Raw genomic sequence first — 22681 nt, 5'->3', positions numbered from 1 at the left:
TCATAGTCTGTGAAAGAACTTATAATAATAAATTTTCTTGTCTTTTCCAATCTTGTCTTTTTGGAATTAAATTTTAAATTTATTTTAGCAACTAGTTATGGATCAAATACCGATTCAGAAAAAACACGATAGTATATTCTGTTTTAAATGTTGCTGTGATTTTTCGATTTCATTAGATACTTTTTATTGCATGTATCCTGTAAATATTATATATGTATACAATAATGTATATGTTCTGGCTTTCTATAAAGAAAGGCATAAGTAACAGTTAGTTAATCAAACAATCCTACTGTTACTTAAATCGTATAATAGTAATATAAAAATGTCTTATTTTTCGTTAATAATTATTATAATCTTATAAATTTAATAGAAATATACAGGACATCTCATTGACTTTATTTAATATTTTGCATCAAATACAAAATAAATTAAAATTAATTTTTTTATAGTATAACCAATATTAACATGCGTGTTAGAAGGTTGTCATTTTATTCACAAGTCGTTTCTACCAACATGTTTTTTTTCAATAGATGAAGCAATTATTTTATCCAATTTTAAATCAACAAATGTGAGATGTCCTTTATTTTCATGATTAAAATATGTATGTATATAAAAATTTGACTTATACACTCAATCATGTTTCGAAATTCTGTAATATACATATCTATATTCGCATCGAATAATATACAAAAGATGAATTTAATAATGTAGAAAAGACGAAATTTGGACTCACAATTAGATTCAATTGCAAATGTGTGAAGAATATTTAGTATTTATATTTTTTTAATTTGCTATTTTTCACGAATTATATTTTATTAGAATATGAAATTAAATACACACACAATTAAAGAAATTTCTGATTTTATTTTTTATTTTTAATAAAATAAAATTATTTAATTAAAAAGAGATGTATCAAGTTTATATATACATAGACATTGTATTATTTATTTCTAATAATGTAATTTTAATATTATATAGACATAAAAGGCATTATACATATTACATTAAAGAATATCGCATTTCTTTTCAACTGAATAACATCAAAAAACTTTTAACTATTAATCTTTAAAAGTATAAATAAATTAAAATATTTAACTTTGGTTAATTCTAGATACTTTTTATAAATTTTATTAGAATGTTGAAAGTATTTCGCTCACATACATACACATATGTATAATTTTCTTTCTAAATGCAATTTTTTATTTTACTTTAAAATTAAAAGAATTATTGTTGAATAAAACAATGTCTATTCTATTAGACTATATATTTGCAATTTTGTTGAAATTTCTAAAGAAAATGCGATAATTCTGTATATCTTAAAATATATTACATGTATATTGTACATTATAAAGTGCAAATTATACAGATTATTCAAGCCTTTATTAGAACATCAAAGTAATAAAACGCTTATATTATAGATGTAGAGAAAATAGTAAAAGAAAATCTAGAAATTTGTTCCAATATTATTTTGAATGCAAGAAATACTTTTAGCATTAGCGAATAATGTAAACAACTGCAGGTAAATTATAAAAATATGAGTTTTATATTTTTATACGATCCATGTTTTAATTACATAAGATAATAGCGCACACCAGAATAGCATAAAGATATAGACATAATCAATATTTATTAAACAAATCCTTAATTAAAAATTGAATATTATACATAATTTATGAAATAGTACATTACTGAAAATGATCAATATTTAAATTATTGCTATTTTAGAATATTTATTATATTAAAAATTGATAGTACGATAAAAATAATCTTAAGGAAGATCCTTTGTTTGATTCCTCTAATATAACATTTTTATTCCTAAATAGAGTAGCATAGAAATGTACACGATATACAATTTGATTTGTTTAAATATAGAATAATAAATGCAATATTAGAACATTTTGTTTTTAAATAGATCTCTGGAACAGATCTTTTTATGAACTTTTTATGGCCAGAACATATTGGCTAATCTCGGAAGTATGAGTGCGATACCAATAGTAGAAAGAAGATTTACACTATGATTATCTAGGATCTGTTTACCACAAATGTGTCTTACACCTTTCCCTGGCCGCTCCACTATAATACCCTTTTCATCCACTCCTAAAAACAAAAATGCGTTAATTATCACATAACAAACCGATTCATCCGCTTAATTTGAAACTAACTTGATGAAACTATCCAGAAATTTCTGACTATAAAATTATTAAAAAACAACGAAATCGGAAAGTATATTTGCATTACCTGAATACTGTAAAGTCGCGCCGAGAATAGAATCTAAGATGCTGCCAAAGAGACCTCCGAATGCCCCGACAACTACAATAGGCCATTGTGGTGCTGCTAATTGCAGTACAGCTATGTCAACGGTGTTTAATATCATAATGTAATAGAAAAGTCCGACTACTAAACCGCCAACGATAGAACATACCAGACCTATCCACGATACACCACCATTCGTTCCTTGAAGTGTAAAAAGCTCATGTTAATTATATTCATTTATCATCGTTTTATTGTAAAACGATAGCCAACCTCTCTACTAGCCATTTGCGAATTAGATATATCTATATATATATATATACATATACATAGGTACAGATATATACATGTAGGGCTTGCCTTATTGAAATAAAACAAAATCTATCACAAAAGACCATCATTCTTACCTCTCGGGACTCTTTTCCTCGTTGTGATGAGGAAAGGGTCACTCGTGCCGATTACCGTACCAATCTCAGAGGCCCACGTGTCACCGTTACAACACGCGAACGCTCCTGTAAAATGCAAAATTGTAAATTGTATTTAAAATTCAATAAAATTTTTTACAGCAGCATTTTAATTTCTATCAAGATAATATTAGAATATTAACTGTTACCTATTATCCCAATGGACAACCACGAGCTTCGGTATTCCTTAACAAAGTCGATTGGTCGCTCTCCGCTTCCGGCATCCAATAAGTATAGTAAAGCTAATTGCGTGGCCATGCCACCATTACACAGCACCTGGATCCAATTCCGTTGGCCACCCTCCTTGAAATCAACTTCGAGTTTCTTCTTTCGAGTAGATCGAAATTTTGTTACCTTTGAACCAGTGACGAAGAACGCTATGAGAGCCATCATATGAGCGAAACTCGAAAGTGTCAGGATAAAGCCCATAAAAAAGCCTAAAATAAAAAGCATAAAAATTAATTTATATTGTGATATTATAAAATCTGATCGAAAATCTATAATTTCATGACACACTTTTATAGCTTTAACAAATAATAACATAGACAATTACAGGTAAATTGTATAAAAATATTAATTTTATATTTTTATACAATCCATGTTTTAATTGCATTAAAAATGATAGCGCACACTAGAATAGTATACAGATATGTTAATGACACAATTAATATTTTTTAAACAAATAATGATTCTTAATTAAAATATAATTTCAAAATACAATTCGAACAGAATAAAGATATTTTTATTTATAAATTTCATTTAAATTAATTATATGAATGTAAAAGTGGCCTTCATTTTTTTCTGATTTTAGCATATGTATAAACACATGATTAAATATTTTTTATATTATTTAGTGACTCAACATATCTTAAATATTTTCTTATATCGCAACAAATTATATACGTTTCACTACCAAGAATTCCACCGCTAACATCCAGACTTTTTCTGCGTAAACCCCAAAACGCGAACATAAGTGGAAGTACGACTGCAGCCAGCCATCTCCATGGTGAGATCACCGAGTGTTCTAAAATAAAAATAAAATTGATTGTAGAAATATCACCATTTAGATTCGATTGCAAATTATATGTGATGAATGAAAAAATGTTACGTAATTTAGATAAAATTTTATACACACTTTAAAAAAATTCTGTATTTTTTACAAAATATTTTCCATAGAAAATCCTTTTCTTCTTATAGTTTTCAATGTCAATTTTTTAAGAAATTACGTGAAGTAGTTATTAAAATTAGCTTTAGTGCAATAAAAATGATAAATTTTCAAACATTCTATTCAATCTGCGGATTGACTTTCGTGTAATCGGCTATATGCGAGTAGATTGACTAACAGATAATGGTTATACAATAACTTTTTCGTAAACTCTCTTATATCATTTATTTTAAAAAATACATTAAAATATTGATTTCACAACACAACAATATACATATAACATTTTTTTTCATTTTCTTTCGTTGCATAAATGTTTCGTGCGTATTTAACTCCTGTCTATAATGCCATCGCAGTAAGATTAGTAGAAAGGTTTCATAAGAAAAAAAATTAAGTGCAAACGGAAATTAAAAATTTCAATTTTATTTAAATTTATAATTACGAGCGATAAGATAAAACTATAGAGAAACAAAAATCGATTAATGCTGTATTTAATGTTTTCAACATAGATTTACTTTAATCTCGGTTCAAGTTATTCTCCTCTCGATCTTCTAGGCTACGTTCCAAAACGTTGTTTTCGAAGTAAATTTTACTAAAAATTCAATAATATATAAGACTCTTAAATTTAAACGCTTAGTAATTAGGATAAACACTCAGAGTCAATAACGTGATAATTGGTGCGTGGCTAATTTAATTTTTAAATATAATATTTGCCAATACATCGAACGTTTCTGCCTTCTTCAGGCCTTTTTCAGCGATAGTTGCAAAAACTCTTACATTAAAAACGCTTAATGTAAGAGTTTTTGTAACTATCGCTGAGAAAGATCTGAAAAAGGCAGAAACGTTCGATGTATTGGAGAATATTATATTTAAAAATTAAATTAGCCACCAATCACCGCGTTATTGACTCTGAGTGCCTATTCTAATTACTAATCGTTTTACTAAAAAACTATAGAATACGTAACGTAAACTGTAGCTTTTTAGTAAAATTTTTCTCAAAAGCAACGTTTTGAAATATAGCCCTAGTTCTAAAAATTAGAAAAAGATAAAGAGTAATTTGAACACCAAGATTCAAGTTAATCTACAGTGGTGGAAGCAGGCATAAACAAAAAGTTAATTATACATAAACAAACGAGTTATGGAAATGATGAAGTATTTCGCACAGTACTACACGTGTGCGCATTAAAAAATACAATAACTTTTTAAAAATTTATTCAGAAAATCACAAAAGATATAAATTATTCTTATATTTCGTGTAACGCTCTTAAAAAAAAAAAATTAAATTAATATTACTATTTGAATAACGCTCTTGACAAAAAAAAACAAAATTGTATTACTATATTTAAATATTGCGTATTTTTCACCGATGTCGATTATCTCGATATGCGTCGTCGATATGCTTCGCCCAGTTTTCCATATCGCACCGTATCACCAAATTGTCTGTTTTGATAATTCGATAGGTAAAAACGTCGATAATTATACATGAGCAATTTTTTAATCATTCATATTAAATGACTCGACGACATAAGAAAATGCATGTCATTGTATTTTTCCTCTTGTGTGGCATATATTCCGCATTTTTTTCATTTATAACGGAGCCGCAGGACGAATTAAAAAAATTTTATAGTTTTTACAATTTATTAATTTTGTAACATACAAATTGAAGATTCATTATTTAATTCATTTTAATTTACACTATTTTCTAATTTATACAATGTCTAAGCTATAAAGACAAAAACTAGTTATATAAATAACAAAAAGATATTAATTTCAGCTAAGCCGCGGGAATTAATGACAGAGAATTCATCCAATAACAGATAATAATCAATAAAAATGGTAATAATATTTTTCGAAAAACTAACAGTCGCGAATATTCACCAGGAATATTCAATAGAAAATACGTGCTTTGAATACATCTCGATACTCATATACCGATTCACGCATTTACAACCTCGTATGTATGTATATAGTGTACCTATATACGGACAAATTCTTATGAATGACATTGAATGACGTTGCCAGTACATACCTACTACATTGGCCGAAAAACACAAAAGAGCCTTACTTTATTATATCAAGATCGATTTCTCTAATTATTTCGTGAACATCGAAAGTTTTCCTTGCGCAAGAAAGAAACGTTATATAATCGACGTATATCCCAGATAAATATTTTTTTTTTAATTCTTCACATATAATTTTCTATATAAATTTTATGACGTTCTAGAAAATTTCTCAGATTTTTTTTTATATATGAATTGAATAATTTTCATGTCAAAAAATTCTACATTTTTTTTACAATTCTTTATGTAATATATGTGAGAAAATCTTGAAATATTCTAAAATATTTCACTTTACAATTTTCAGAGAAAATTTATAAAATCTCAGGAAGTTTAAAATATTTAAAAAAATATATAATAAATATAAAATATAAAAAATTCATAAAAATATTACGAAATGTGAGAATTTTTTTCACAAGAATTTGTCCTATATTGTTAGATTACGGGATTGATGTTATTTTTATCATCGTATTCCCTTATACACGACATCCACAGTTCTTTATATACAATCGACGCAAAACGATGCAAAAAGCTATGATTTAGCAGATTTAGTCTTTTTTTCTAACCTATTCTGGAAAACCGTATTCGCAATCATTCCATATCCATATTAAAATAAACCGCGACATAACGCAAATAATCTAATGGAATTCGTTCGGCGCACGTGTATCAATATATACATATATGTATATATCAATGCACATCTCTCCTCTAACCCCTAAATACGCAATTTGAAATCGTGTATACGAAACCTTCCGTCGTCGGGTCGGCGGTGTCCGGCCACATTATCGAGTAGGCCACGTTCACTATCCAGAAGAGCATCGAGATCGGGATAGCGCAGGCACTCAGGATCACCGGCCACAGTACGCGGGAGTGCCGGCTCTCCTTGCGACTTCCAAGGGAGACCATGTCAGAGCACACGCGTCAAACGCATTCGGATCGCAGCGGATCGGTCCGACCAGGTCCGACCGACTGGAAAAGTGGGAAGCCGCGTCTTCCGCCGGGCAGCCGAAAGTCTTCGAGTACCGTACCGCGGCACATCAACACGGTGCACGCGAAGAAATGCGCAGATATCCTCTTCTACCGCCGCCAACCCGCGACACTGCGACACTGTCGACCGGTCGACCCTGTCAGCTGTTGTTGACCCAGCGACCGCGTTTCGCAGCGACTGCAGCAGTCGCAGCACGTGTCGCGGACAAAGCAAGATAGGAGAATATTTTTTTCGTTCGAAATAAACGAGCTAGGCTGTGAATTTCGAAAGAACAGCGAACAGCGCTATCTGCCACGTAATGAGTTTCGTGAGCTTCGTCCTCTTATCTATATATTTCACCTTTCCTCTTCTATATCTAACGTAATTAATTATAAACGTTTCGTTAAAAAAAAACGCATAAACATAACTCTTCTGTGTGTAGTACAAAGATCTAGTAGAAAAGAATTATTACATATACATATCAAGCAGAATGTATAACTATATGTAAATTATACATACATTATACATGTAAAATTTCTCTCTAGAATTCTAAATGCCTTTCGCGCTTTCGAATTGGGCACTTTCGAATCGAACACATCGTACGTTATTTTGTTATTAGGAATTGTGTTCGACAATTTGTAAAGAAAAAAAAACAAATACAGATTAAAGAGATAAGTTAGACTATAATAATAAATTACATTAATTGATAAGCCTATCGCTCTTTTGATCTTTTAAGCAACATACTCAGATGTGATATGCTTGAACGAGAAATTTTCATGCCGAATCTGGAAAATATATGATTTTAATGTCCAAAAAACACATACCTATTCATTTCATAAATTAGCAAAATTGGGTGAAAAATTTTGTAAGTACAATTATAAGTTAGCTATTTACAGACATCTTTATTTCTGCTATACAATACAAAACAATGGCTTAAACTTTAGCATAACACTGTTCTCTTTTGCTGTTACTTTTTATCCCGTCATTTTACAGAACATGTATAAAAGATGTAAGAGAAATTGGCGGTAAAAATTGATGCAAATCTAATCTTCAAAGATTGACAAATATACAAAAGCTACTTTAAATTTACTCAATTAATATAATGATTAATACGATGCTAAATGAAGTGTTGTACAAAATTTGAATAGTCAAAAATTGCGGTCCAGCTACATATTATATACACAAGAGAATTACGAATGATCATTACGTAACGACGTTCGTTGCGCCACATTGTCGCTATATTTTCTTGAAGAATTATAATAAATTATAATAAATCGAGTTAATTGCAGCGCACGAGAAAGCATGTATAACTGATTTAATGTTTGTAACCTTACATGTATATATTCCTAGAAAAATATTTCTATATTATGCTCAATCAACAATATTAAATATTATAATATTTCATAACTGCCAATCGTTTCCAGTTGAGCGCAATGAACGAGTGACAAAACATTTTATACTTTTTCTCAGCTAACTAATTTCTACAGCACTGAAATCTTGCATAGAAAAAGACATGTTAGAATATCGCGCAAAAACCGATCTAAAAATCGATATCTAAACAAATATATACAGTGTTACATGCGTGCGTTTGAATTTATCCAAAAGCTTAGTCTTTTTGAAACGCCAAAAATCTCTGAAATTACTTGAACAAAAATAATTAGCGAGCATAAAATAAAAATAATTTTATGCCACGATAGTGAAGATGCGCAGAATACAAATTACTGGAAAAATAATAAAGTTTGAAAGACAAATCTCTACTTAAATGAATGAGCAACCTTCGAATTTTTAATTTGAGAAGATAACGTAGGACATTCAAGGAAATGCGACGTTTAACAATAACTCTTGCGGTAACAAGTTTAATCTACAATGATATAGAATTAACGTGAGAGAAGAAACTAAGTTTTCATAATTCAATGGATTCTCGAATCGTCCCCAATCAGAAAAGGATATGAGTCACGTAGAAACGAATTTCCTAATTCGTCTGAGTTATTCGATTACAATGTTTCTTTTTTAGTTTAGATGTGACACTACTTTGTAAAATGCAAATTTATCTGTTTATTCTACTCTACGATCTATACTACGAACCTTTATAAATTCCTCTCCTTTTCTAAATATAAATATTCTACAATCGGAAGATTATTTTACAATATATACATTATATGAGGATGTAGAAGAGTTTTAAGCACGGTTGCATCTTCTTTACAGTCGCAAGGCACTAAGATAACGAAACGAAGTTTCCCGAAACATTTATGCAAAATTATCTGAAAGATTTGTCTTGCGCAATAACATTGATCGATGAAAAGTTCAGTTTTCCAGATAAAAGAGAAAATATCACGGGCGATAATACGCAATTCGGAGAGTTGCTGTAAAAAAAAAAGGTTCTTATACGTTATCAGGCTAAATCAAATATTTTGTACTTGTCAGAACTCGTTTGAAACAACGAGTTTTGTGCTTACAGAATGCGCTTTTTTCTGAGCAATCATGTTAAGGGATTACTAAATGCTACTCAAACGCGACAAAAATATCTGTCTTCTGTACAGCGAAATATATAGTCTCATTGTTCATTATCAGAATGGTGATATAGATATACTGCGTTATTTACTCTATCTCTATGTAGCTAATCAATCATTAGGTATAATATATATGTCAGAGTATTCACAGCAATTTCAATAAAGAAAAAGTACACAAGGACTACGTCAAAAAGCAAAATAATCAATTTTGACACGATTAAAGAAGGGGGCTACTAATGACGATACTAAATTCTAGTCCGTACTGACTAAGAACCGCGAATTATGCATGATTCGATAGGAAATCTGAAAACTGTAAAATTTGTTACAACTTTTATGTTGTATATGGATGTATATTGCATATGGATTCAAGTGTTTCTGGCTTCATCTGCTCCCATGCTACTTTTTCAGCGTGTCCATTCTCTAACAGTTCTTGAGTAAGAGAAATTACCTTTAAGAAAAAATTCGAATAATTTCAATTAATTTGTGCACCAGAAATGTCTCTACAAAGAGATCACTGTAGACCGAATAAACTAACTACTTACCCCATAATTTTGTATAAGAAAATAAATATTTGCATAAATATTACTTTGAATGCGACCTTCAATCTGCGCTTGAGCAACTCCCTTTAAGGAACAATTTTGTACCACATTGTAAGCTTCTGAAGACCATTTACCTGTATGAATAATGTATGAAATTATATATATTTGAAATAATTTTGAATGAATAGATATATAAATCAATCTGGAAAAGAGAATATACATAATACGTATAGTTACCATTTTTTGGCTGAATATTTGCTAAAAAAATTTCGATCGCTTGGAAGGGTAAGCTCAAATAATCATATAGCAATGGCCTGAATTCCGAATTGCTAAACTGCCAGTAACCACCGTAGTCCAGTAATCGTACTACGTTTTTCTCTCCCGATGGATCTGGACATTCAATACATCCTCTAACCCATTTGCAGCTCCAATATACAGCCACGTAATCGCCCTCTGCAAAGCAATATATTTCATGGTCCTGATTTTGCTTCTTATTAATATCAATGCATTAAGATTATGTATCACTTACTGTTTGCTACTTCCGGAACTGATAACGATTCTGTGTTATAACAATAATTCATGCTGTCTTCTAAATTTTGCAAAAGAGGAAATGACGGATGAGTCGGAAGCCGTACGAAGAGCCAGTTCGGCTTGACAATATGACAGATGTTGATGTCATTATTAATGCCATCAACCAGGGACAGAGGCCGCAGTACAAGGACGTTGTATGCAACTTCTTCATTCACCTCGGATACCGTTGAAATCTCCGCCAATGTCACTTGCGGAAACCTTTTCTCCGGAAACTTCTGCCTTATCATTTTCAACGCGACATTAATTCCCTCAACACTGCCTCGTATCGAGCAAATCTTATGATCGCCATCGCAAGGGTGATCATTAACGTATATACCGACGTTCGCCTTTGTGCGGATACTGTGTAAAAAGCTACCATGACGGCCGATCAACCTGCCCACCAGATGTTGCGGTATTGCAAACTCGTACGTGGATGGTGCAACGTTGTTTTTCCTGCATCCATTGATACTCCCACCTGTACGAGAAAATAAAAATTGTTCGTCACTCTCTAAATCTTGAGAGAACGAAATAATAGCTCATTAACTTTACAAAATCGATGACTCTATGATTCTACTAATATAATACGAGTACATTAGATAGACGGAATATTTCATTGCTGACAATAATATGAATATTTACCTTTTCCGCTATCCGTATTGCTTCCTTCGCTCCCGGCTTCGTCCGTGACGCTGCCGTCCAGAACCGCGGAAACCGGGCTGTGATTGGCCGAGTCCCTTTCGTCGACCACCTGTCCCTGAGTTCTGACAGTGTGTCCCTCGGATTGTTGCCCATCCTTCTGGCAGTTACATTGGTCCGTGTAGTTTTGCCCAGACGGCTCTGTCTCGCGATGTACAGTCTGCTCCTCGCTAGGGACGCTTTGAGATATCTTCGTTTCATTGTCGACGTTCTCGTCGACGCACTCGGAGGATGCGCTCGCGGCGATCATGTCCTTACAGCAACTCGCATTCGAATTACTGTCCAACTGTACTGCAGTACTGCGTGTCGTCTCAGCGTCCTCAGCGTGATTGATCAGGCTGCTGCTACAGCAATCAAATTGCGACATTGTATTTTCTAACGTCGTGCTCTCGCTGACCTTCCTTGAGACGCGAGTCGACTCTTCCTGTAGCGTGTAGCAGCAACCAACCGAGGATTCCTGATTAATCTCCTGAACGTCGTAGACGCTAGTGTCAAACTCCTGCTTATCATTTGAAATCGCCTTTTCTACGCGTTTCGATTTTGCCGTCCCCCCTGAGTCATTCCACTGAAGTTCACCTCTGTCTATCCGACGGCGTTTGTACCAAAAGAGAGCGACGGCAAGAGCTACCGCCGGGATTGACCACCTTGCTAGCTGAACATGAATCGCAGAATTCATTGTGCGTGTCCACGGTAGCTGCCGTTACTGGAAATTCGCTGATACTGAAATCGAGGTAGATACAACAGCTTTAGAATCGCTATATTTCAACAAATATTTAAGCGATAATTATTTTATACAGGTATTTTATATATACATAAATTTCTTAAAAACTATAACAAAGATATAATTTTATTATCCTCAACGATGAATGAACGAAGGAATGGAAATCTATTCTGCTTAATGCTAAATAAACACCCGCTGATCAGCGAAAACACTCTGTGTAAAACGAGACGATGTGCCGACGTGGAATTCCATTCCTTTCTTCCGCACGGCAATTAATTTGTCTATTTACACATCGGAATAAAAATTCTAATTCTAATAAAATATAAATCTTATTTTAAATACATTTTAATTTCCATTAGAATTAAAATGGGAATTCTAATTTTAATGAAATATAAAGCTTCCATTAGAATTAATTACATTACAATAAGATTTATATAGATCATAAATTCTATGCAATCTTCTAATGTCCTATTTCTATAATCAACTCTGTTAAACTCTACCTATTATGAACCAGTATATGTAAGATTAGAAATATTTGCAAAAAAAAAAGTAAACTCTCATACCTAGAGAGCACTTTAGGAAGTTTCATATATATAATAAGCGCTACATCTACTAATAAAATATCTAAAAATATTTAAATGTCTGAATTATTAAAAAAAAATACGTTTTTAATTTATCGCTATCATACACACATTTTAAAGATTATATATAAATATATCCCTGAGTTATCATTTGGCAAAAACAACGCAGAACAATCGAATATTTCGTTATGTCAAATGTCCGACAGCAAAGTAATCGTCGAAATATCGGATTATATCATCAAAAAGTAATGAAACGAAACTTCTTATGTCATTATTAAGATATTATTTCACAGATATCTAACAATACAAAAACAAAAGACTCTAGAAATTCAAAGATCTAAATTTTAATTATAAATCTAACATTGAAACATCTCGTGCTGTTTACTTACATTATTAACGTATCGATCTGCGATCAAACGTCTCCAGCTGGACGCGATAATAACAGTTACTTCTCGCGTATACGAAATATTTCATCTTGATCACTAAGGGATGTGATGTTAGATGATAACACTACGCAATATGTATTATAATATCCTAAAGTGAGTCCAAGGCAACACGCGTCGAAATTAACCTGGAGATTAATTACGTGAACACATGCTATCGCTGCCAGCTGGAGTTGTACTACATCGCAGATTTTCAACACGTGGTCTCACGCCGAGAGGACCAGTCGAACTGGAACCGTTCGCCGGTTACGCAGGCACGATCGTGTAAGATGGCATTCACACCGTGATCAAGAGCCTTGATAATGTATAGGGTCGTGCAAAAGTAACACGAATGAAAACAACTAATAAAGAATATTTTGAAATTTCCTTTATCTTTCTTTGTCAAGATAGAAATCGATCCTTTTAGAGTATAGTCATTTGATGTTGGACCTAATTGCATTTTTATTAATGATTTTACTGTTATCTCAATAGCGATGCATGAGTTGGCCGGCCGATATGATTTCTAGGTCAACAGAAACAAACAAAACAAAAAATTATCACTGTTTAAACCGGCGCGACATGACTCTCATACACATGTTCAACGGAATATGTATGAGCACACAAAATGCTCTTAAAATTTAGCCAAATTTTATCGATGCACTAAATCGATGAAAAAAATATATTACCAAGAAAAGTTTGCAAATACAGAAATATTCTGGTGTAACTACTAGTACAGTCAAAATAAATATTTAAAGCGGAGTAACTAAACTGATTCCGATGAGAAACTATTAATCATTTTTTACCAGAAATTTCACATTATAATATCAATGTAATATAAGTGAAAAACTCATCCACCAATATAATTCATCTACGGGAACTGTCGCGATTAAACTCTAGTGGGTGAAAGTAAGATTTCAAGATTTTGAGTATAGTACATATTTATTACATGCTTGGAGATCAGATTAAACGTTTCTTCAATAATAAACAAATAGAGAGTAGACCCATATTACACAACAGTGGCAAAACACGCTTGAAATAATAGAAATTATGTGCTACTGGCTTAAATTTCAAAAAGCAAAGACTTCAACTCCTTAATTACTTTTGCAAGTGAAAAATATGAACAAAAACGAAACAAGCTAGATTACGGCATTCCATAGTGTAAAAAAGAAAAACATTCAAAGGAAAACAAACACAAGAAAAAATTACACATGCGGAATCGTTCGTTATAAAACGAATTGAAACTGCATAGAAAAATTATAGTATGATAAAAGAATAAAGATAGAATAAAAATATGTATTCCTTTTATGTTTTTTTTTGTAATTTCTTTTTGCATACAAAGAAAGAAAAGTAATTTTTTTAGCGCAGTTATTAAAAGAATACTAAGAGTAGTTTCACTGAGCAAATTTTAGTAGCTGATAGTACAGCTTTATGCATGTTTCCGCTGAAAGACTCTTTTGTCATGTGTGACGAATATTATGTTATCATTTAAGATTAATTCATCTCTTCTTTAAGAATTGATGATTTATTCGGATAAAAAAATTGGGAAACAGACTCAGGAGAAACATGCTAACACGTTATAGGTCAAACAACGCATACTGGTTCGACGTGCTCTCGGAATGTTGAATCTGCACTGCCGCGAGACTAATGAGGTAACCGGTGCGAATAAAACTGAATAAAAGCATCAAGAGGAAAGGCGGAAATCGCGGTAACTTGATAAACTAAACCAAATCCTGGAATCCAACTCGTAATCTTTAACTTAGCGTACAAAAATAAGTCATTAAGATTTTTTATGTTCACTATCATATTATGATCAAAACTTAAAAAAATCGTATTTTCAAAACTGAAAAATCCCGTTTTTAAAAACTAAAAAATTTTTATCTTTGCATTAGTTACATAAACTTAAATAAAACAATTAATAAATATTAATAAAAAAGATAGCCACAAAAAAATTATACGAAATCAATCTTTTCTTATTTAAGTGAAGCTAAAATTACTGTTGCATTTTCTACCTCAATTCAGTCTGTATCAATGGAGTAGAAATCTATGCATTATATTGATTAAAGTTTTGATTCGTGCAAATCTTACAGATATCAAAATGTAAGTTTATACGTAATATGTTGCAGAAATCACACACATGGAATGCACGATAAAATTTTTTACACCAGAAAAAGCAATTCTTTTCTGGCAAAAGCAAGTCTGAATGATTTTGAAATGATAGCATTTTTGGACTAATAAGGGTTTTAAGTTACACATGAATCAGGGACGGCACGAGCTGATATATACAGGTAAGTTTTAATTTTCTATGAGTGACATCACATTCCAAATGATAAAAAATAATTAATTTTCATACACAAATATGTTAAAATAAAACAAATTCATCTTGTAATAGGTGCATAACTCGAATGAAAATAATACGATGTAAATAAATATGAATCAAGTCAAAGTACACAGGTATTATCTTATATTACTTTCGTATTGGTAGAGAGATAAATGAAGTTCGAAATAATTTTGATACACATAGAATGTCAATTCCAATACGTGAGTTGATTATAGAATAATAAAGCAAAGACAATCACCAAAAAAATTGCGGAAAAATAAATTTTATTCTATAATATGAGATATAGTGAATTCAATAACACAAATTGAAAATTTTTATATGTCATTCACAATAATTAAAAATGCAATACAAGCGTACAGTTTTATAAGACATTTAAAAATAATGTATATGCTATGTGTTAAACTTGTATATATAAACTGAGAAAAACGTCATAGAATAAAATTGAATGAATTTTGAAGTTTTATGTGGCCTTTTAATTGCATTTTTCGTAAAATCTATACATTTTATTCTTTTCTGACTAATAAATTTTTTATTTTTCTTCATACTGTGTAATTATTATACCTACTTTTAACATTATTTTATCTATAACTTTAATGTTATAATCATACAATTATAACATTAAAGTTATAGATAAAATAATGTTAAAAGTAGGTATAATAATTACGCAGTATGAAGAAAAATAAAAAATTTATTAGTCAGAAAAGAATAAAATGTATAGATTTTACGAAAAATGCAATTAAAAGGCCACATAAAACTTCAAAATTCATTCAATTTTATTCTATGACGAATGTCAAAATTCAATATTTCCAGATCTGATTAGTTATATAAAAGACAATGCTTGATATTGATGTATTAATAGATAATTTAAATTATAAAATGCAATCTTAAAGAATATATCTCCTACTAAAACGCTTTTTATATTTACAGTTATATATTGGAAGAATCTCTCCTAATATACTATACAAAAAAAATTATTAGTAAGTTACTTATGCATCTCAACAATCATTAGATATAAGTCAAATTGAACATGTATGGAAATAAAAAATAATTATGGCCTTATCTAAAAAAGTTTCTATAAAACTATACCATATAATACAAAAGAGAAACAAATAATATACATATTTCAATACACTGAAAAAATATGAATTTACGTGAGAAAATAAGAGATTCTATACTCTTTTCTTATTAAATATACAAAAACTTTTTTCTAATAATTTTTGACATTTTTTATGTATTTTTAATTAGTATTTTCTAATTCTTTTTGTTAAAAAAACAACATTTAATATGCTAAAAAAATAATCAGCAGAAAATTCATTTATTAATTGAAATAAATTTTTACACAATGTTAAAAAGCGTAAACAGTGCAGATTTTTTGAATAAATATATGTGAAGACATTAGATAATTCATACATAGAAATAAAACCGTTACTTGCATTTTGTTCAACATATAACCATTTATTTATTTGTATATAGAAATTATCACATATGAGTATCTACATAATCAACATAATTTTATATATATTGTGTCAGAACAGCGTCGGTCCCCCGTCACAATATTTATATCTAATTTTACATATTTATATATTCTATGGCCTATCACATATATACAAAATGATCATATGATCATATTAAAATTACAGTGTTCGATTAGCTATTCTACGTATAAAGAGAATATAGATAAGAATTTTGAGACAAAATAAAAAATAAGAAAAATGTAAACAAAAAAATTCTCCGTATACCACACCAACTACCCATAAGACACATCTAGGAAACGATAATTGAAGCATAACACATAGCTCTGCATTATATATGTGTCGCAAGATGGAGGGAAGGAGAAGGGAAGAAGAATCCGATATTATGTATGTATATAACTGATTCGAATTGAAACATACGGGTATCTGCTTTTAGTATTCATGTCGCTTATCGATCCCGCCGGCTGTACGGACTATGTTTGCTCTCGTTACTAGAATCTTATATTTCCGTACTTTTCAGCCCTTCAAGCTGCCGGAAGGAGGTAGATAACAAAAAGACGGTAGCCGCATACATATAGAGACGAGCCGAATCAGCCGAAGGGGAAGCATGGGATGGGACCCGCCGGGATTTACTTACCGAAGTTATTAACGTTTCGCAGGACCGCGACTGATTTGCGATCGATCGTGCACTTCGCCCGTGGACTCCTGAAAAGACTTTCGGCACGCCGTGTGACGAACTTGCGGCAAATTTTCTGCGAGCACACGCCACGTGCTAGCAGTGTTTCTCCGAGTAATGGAATACGGATATGGCGACAACCTCGCTAATTCTCATGGTCTCCGCTGGTGATTTTCCGCGTCTCGCTGCTTCGCGCGCACCCTATCGGCCGCTGCGACGCACCAAAAAGCGGCGGCCAATTGTCTGTCGTTGCGTTGCGCTCAGATGCGTACACTTATTATTATATCACTTTTCAAAAAGATTAGAAATCTTATAAAAATAATTGAAAAGCAATAGAGATTTGCAGGAAAAAATGAAAACGCTGCAGATAGAATTAAATAATGTGCAGAAGAAATTGGATAAATTTCATGAAGAAGAAGAAAAATGCAAACTATAAACATTCAGTTTGAACAACGCGAAAAATTTCCTCATTAAATATGCAACATTTGATAATGGTAGTAAATTTGATATTTAACATGCAAAAATGATTATCTTTTCTTTATTTCTTTATTTCTTTCAACCTGAATTTAATAAGGTCGAAATCTGAATTTGAGTCAACAAAAACGAAAGACCAATCAAAAGTTTCTATCTTATAATTCTATTATAGGGTCTCTAGAAAAGGAGAAATGCTGATTGGCGAATGACGATCATGTATGGCGCGCGTTATTTAAATTCCCTAGCGTTACTGCATCCTACATACAAAACACAGGAATAAAAGATAACTGGATGCAAAAACAAAGACATAGAGCAAGGACTGCGTCATCCGTGTGTAAAATTGTTCGACAAAAATAGGAGAGACAGAATGCAAAAACAGCCAGTCTCTATCTCTTTCTGTTCAACGATAAAGATATAATAATTATAATGAAAGAGAGAAAGAGAGAGAAATTGGCTGTCTTCATGCTCTCTGTCGCATTTTTTAAATTATTAATTGACTACGTTTAATATACTATTTAGTTTACAATTAGGTATGAATGGCACAGACCATGCTCTATATATCTTTTTGGAGCCTTAATTTGGAAGCAAATAAAATGATTCACTGTCAATAATAAAACATTCTGTTATTCTCGCGGTATAGCCCAAACAGTCGGTAATATCATCATTCTTCAATTATCCTCAGACTCATTTGACAGTCCGACAGATAATGATAAAAATTTTCTCTGCTTGATCAGCCGTCTTTAATAATACCTCGTCAGTGTTTTCAAATTGATATTTTTAAATAATGAGAACATAGATTTTTTCTGTATTGTCATTTGATTCATTTTATATAACAATATTTAATATTTATCATATGAAATTGGAATCTTTCAGTTGGTAAATACGTACCACTTCATTTCTGTATCTGACGCAAGATGGTGCGCTAAGAATCTCATCTCATTTATATATGTATAGAGGCCTTCTAATCAGAGACTGGTGATACGTGGTGAATGGTGATATGACGAGTCGCGAGACAAGAATCTCATCTCATTTATATATGTATAGAGACCTTCTAATCAGAGACTGCAGGTGATATTGGCGAGACAAGAGATATTGGCAAAATTTTGTAAGTGAGAGAAGTATAATACATACTACTAATATAGACATATATTTACTGTACTATCTCACTCTTCCACAATGTGTGCGATTAGAATTGTATGATATAAAAATAGGTGAATGCTTGATAAAATTTTATAACAATTTAGTAGTATATCCATAAGATACACTATGAAAATATTTCTTAAAGATCTTCAACGTCATACGAGCAAAAATGTTGTAAAAATTGAACATCTACGAAAAATTCGATATAATGAAAAAGAGGTTCAATAGTTTTATTTATAACAAAATTAAGAGTATTAAATCTAGTAAATTTATAGCTGTATGCACGTTTTTTAAACTTTGCAAATGAATAAATAATGTTTTTAACTTTATTAATTATTTTTCTTACAATTATTTAAATGTTATTTAAAATTTAATTAATTTAGCAAAAAACATAAAATATAAACAATTATTCTAAAATATATATATTAAATTAAAATAAAATTTAATTTTTAGTATTTCTGTAATATTTATTATTATATTTATTTACATTTAAAATAATTAAAATTTAAATATGAGCGGAAGTTGTCAGAAAAAGTTAAACCAATTAAACTGGTCCATTTATGGTTTGTCTCTTGAGATTAAAAAATCTTTACTCATTTAAATTTCTTCTTCTATAGTCTCGTGCGCGGCGTCTGTCAAATTATTCCTTCTCGTATAATTTTAGAATCAGAATTCTCGTGCTTAAAAGGAAAATAGAAATTAGAACAAGTAAGAGAAAAAATACAATAACGATACAATCTTTATCGAGAAAAACAATTATTAAATTCGTATTTAAATTTTTGAAACTTAAACTTTAAAGATTCCGTTTATGTACCTAATACGTTTGTGCTTCTCTCTCTCTCTCTCTCTCTCTCTCTCTCTCACTCTCTCATCACTTAATTCTCATTTAAAAAAATGAAAATAAGTTACTTATCTCATTGTCAGAACCTCAGCAAACATCAAGTAGTATGTAATGTATAAATAGTAAAATAATAAAATGACTTGATGTTATATTATAGTACGCATGTGTTATTATAGTTATATTTATTGATTGGAAAATTACAACTAACTTACATTGCATGTTACTTGGTATTTGCTGGAATATTACGTGCATCTTAAATCTGACAGATTTTACAGTTACAAAATTCTAGTTCACATAATATATAAAAATATGAAGTAGAGAAAGATTATACATTTACAATTATTACAATAGTAACAATTAAAAAATAGCACATAAAGGAGACACTTTGGGCCGTATATCCATTTCCGAAATGATAAAAAAGAGAATACACCAGCTTAGATTTTACGGGTGTGATAGACTAGAGAAGAGGAATGTACGGAAATATCTATTGGTCTAGGACTCGAAGACCTTCGAGTGGTGCATGCGGGGTCGTTTGATCTGGATGCGGGGCGTCGGGACGCAAGGTTACAGCGGTCGTCGGGTCAGCAACACCACGGCCGTCCCTCCCGCTTTTCCCTTTCCACCCTGACCGCCATCCCTCGTCCTCCCACCGCCGTCGCCACGCTCGATGTACGTCTGCCCTTCCTTTCTAACCCTCCTCTTCACCGAGCATGAGAGAGAGTGAGAGAAAGGGAGAGAAAGAGAGAGAGAAAGAGAGAAAGCGAGAGAGCTGCCGCCCTTCCACCCGTCTCTCTCTCTCGTTGTCCTCTATTTGTCCTCACTCACTAGTACCAGGGCGTGCCATCTTTGCGAATCTACCGAGATTCTTATTAATAGTTATTGCGACAAGGGATCGTCCTTATTTCCATACACGATATTTCTTCCCGATATTTAAGAACGTAAAAGCACTATGTGAAATGGATGACACGACATTCGCAGTTTGATAAATAATCGTATTTAAGTATTACACATACACACACATAATAAACGCTCTGCGCTTCTAGTATTTTTTTTTCAAAATTTATTAATTTATTTCTCTTTATTTCTCAAAGGAATTCTCTGTGCAAGAAAATACCAATTTTCTAATAATGAATTTTAAATTGACAATTAGTAATAAAGATTTTTATTGTATTTTTTAAATTTGTTTTGAAAATTAATTATTGTAAAAAAAAACAAGAGAAAGAGAGGGAGAGAGAGAGAGAGAGAGAGAGATTTCTAACTAAAGAAATATATATTATAATAATTAATTATAAAAATTACGAAACAATTGTTATTGTCGACGTCATGATAAAACGCAACAGTCAGCGTCATCCCTTCAATGTCCTCGTATTATTTTTTTATAACGCTGCCCTTCCATCGCGATATTTTACCACCGCTTGCACAGACCAATGCGGTAGTCGAGTCGCTTGCAAACATCCCGGTAGAGGGGGTGTCTGGGTCACCCCCTTTCATGTTAGTCTGTCTGTCTGGCTGGCTACTTTCCTGGGGTTCGCAACCCCTGCTTGCCAAACGTTATACGAACCATGACACTGAAATGCACCGATTGTTTATGCGCATAAAGTCTCGCCCATAATAAATGTTTTGCATTCCCCGTCTCGTTAAATAATTCGCTTTTACAAAGTAATTAAATTCTCCGCCGCACTCTTCATTAAAAAAAAAAACAATTATTTTAATTTTGATTCTGTCGTGATCATTGTCGAACGATAAATGCTCCTTTCTAGCAATTTTCAATGTATTGATGACTCTTTTTCATAATAAATATATCTCTGTTTTGTTAACAATCATTAATTTCAGTGAGAACGAAAGGGAAATCCGATGCAGAACTGATCGCTTTCATGCTAACGCGGACGATCACCTTGCACTCTCTCTAACAACGTCTATTAATTCTAATTAATGGAGAAAGTGTAAAGAGCAATTTTAAAATGTTATGCTGTAGAGTAGCGCGATGACTTTGCATTCTGATTACTATTTTCAATACTTCGCGTAACATCATGTATCAATGTCGCTAACGTGTAAATATTGATGCGCGTAACGCTCATAAATAATTGTTTGTTAGAAAAGTAATATCTGTTTTCAATACAGTAAACAATGCAATAAAAAATGTACATATTTTAAAATTCTTCATTAAATAGTTTTATCTTTTTTTTTTGCAGAATGTTTCTAATGAGTTCTAATGATTGATAATAATTCCTGATGACAACCTCTTATAACTACGTCTGCCAAAATATCGAGTAGCCTGATGCGTCTTACAATTAATGTGAGTCACTATTTCATTTTTTCTAATATTATTGCGTTCGCGTCATGCAGTCAGCTGCATGGAGTAAAGCCAGCTGACTTGAAAAATCAATACTAGGATTTTTATATTTAAAGATTGATTTCCATGACGACAAGCCGTACAGTTTAAAAGGCTGTGATCGGAGTCGATGAATCGCGATGATATATGACGTGGCTTGATCATTCGTTAGATATTCTTTGACATTTTCTGATTATGACTGTGTTTTATGATAAGCATTCTTTTTTTTAACTAATGTATTTTATTTATACTTGTGCTGTAACAAGTGATTCTCGGGTATAATAAATTTTTAATTTTAATAAAATATATACAGACAATTATAATATAGACGAGTTTAATTCAAATAAGAATAATGAAATAAATTCGACGAATATAGTAAAATAGAAATTTAAAGTACTGTGAGCCAATATTTAAATTAAAGCTCAGATAAAAACATTAAAATCGGAATAGCTATAACATATATAAAATA

The 22681-nt window shown here is 31.4% G+C and overlaps 2 protein-coding genes and 1 long non-coding RNA gene across 4 annotated transcripts; 1 reads left to right on the top strand and 2 right to left on the bottom strand.

The window, feature by feature from the left end:
- Positions 1-1710: 1710 nt before the first annotated feature.
- On the bottom strand, positions 1711-7728 carry LOC105455636 (transmembrane protein 19). The gene is made up of 6 exons (XM_011699101.1): positions 6683-7728; positions 3628-3738; positions 2864-3151; positions 2658-2762; positions 2239-2454; positions 1711-2097 (listed from the first exon to the last, which is right to left on the bottom strand). Exons 1-6 carry the CDS (start codon positions 6837-6839, stop codon positions 1943-1945), a joined length of 1032 nt encoding a protein of 343 aa, XP_011697403.1. The 5' UTR covers positions 6840-7728; the 3' UTR covers positions 1711-1942.
- Positions 7729-7782: 54 nt separating this feature from the next.
- On the bottom strand, positions 7783-17582 carry LOC105455634 (KH domain-containing protein C56G2.1). 2 transcript variants are annotated; one of them, XM_011699099.1, is made up of 6 exons: positions 17387-17582; positions 11159-11935; positions 10479-10994; positions 10187-10402; positions 9953-10083; positions 7783-9858 (listed from the first exon to the last, which is right to left on the bottom strand). In XM_011699099.1, the coding sequence occupies exons 2-6, from the start codon at positions 11889-11891 to the stop codon at positions 9742-9744; spliced, it is 1713 nt and encodes a 570-aa protein (XP_011697401.1). In that variant the 5' UTR covers positions 11892-11935; positions 17387-17582; the 3' UTR covers positions 7783-9741. The 2 variants fall into 2 exon arrangements, with proteins under 2 accessions (XP_011697401.1, XP_011697402.1); XM_011699100.1 differs by lacking the exon at positions 17387-17582 and adding an exon at positions 12907-13418.
- Positions 17583-18873: 1291 nt separating this feature from the next.
- Positions 18874-22363, top strand: LOC105455628. The gene is made up of 3 exons (XR_975135.1): positions 18874-19004; positions 20377-20549; positions 22073-22363. It is a non-coding gene; the product is annotated as an uncharacterized LOC105455628 (long non-coding RNA).
- The last annotated feature ends 318 nt before the right edge of the window (positions 22364-22681 follow it).

Source organism: Wasmannia auropunctata, unplaced genomic scaffold (assembly GCF_000956235.1).
Source record: "Wasmannia auropunctata unplaced genomic scaffold, wasmannia.A_1.0 LD335888.1, whole genome shotgun sequence".
Lineage (NCBI taxonomy): Eukaryota > Metazoa > Arthropoda > Insecta > Hymenoptera > Formicidae > Wasmannia > Wasmannia auropunctata.
Note: the sequence above shows the minus strand (reverse complement) of the source record. Positions and strands in the feature narration are given on the sequence as shown.

Coding starts and splice junctions, on each gene's coding strand:
- LOC105455636 (XM_011699101.1), bottom strand. CDS start 6,839: ATGGTCTCCCTTGGAAGTCGCAAGGAGAGCCGGCACTCCCGCGTACTG. Junction 2,763..2,863: donor GTTGTCCATTGGGATAATAG/GTAACAGTTAAT, acceptor TGCATTTTACAG/GAGCGTTCGCGTGTTGTAAC. Junction 2,455..2,657: donor GAGGAAAAGAGTCCCGAGAG/GTAAGAATGATG, acceptor TTACACTTCAAG/GAACGAATGGTGGTGTATCG.
- LOC105455634 (XM_011699099.1), bottom strand. CDS start 11,891: ATGAATTCTGCGATTCATGTTCAGCTAGCAAGGTGGTCAATCCCGGCG. Junction 10,995..11,158: donor CAATACGGATAGCGGAAAAG/GTAAATATTCAT, acceptor TTTCTCGTACAG/GTGGGAGTATCAATGGATGC. Junction 9,859..9,952: donor TTCTTATACAAAATTATGGG/GTAAGTAGTTAG, acceptor TTTTTCTTAAAG/GTAATTTCTCTTACTCAAGA.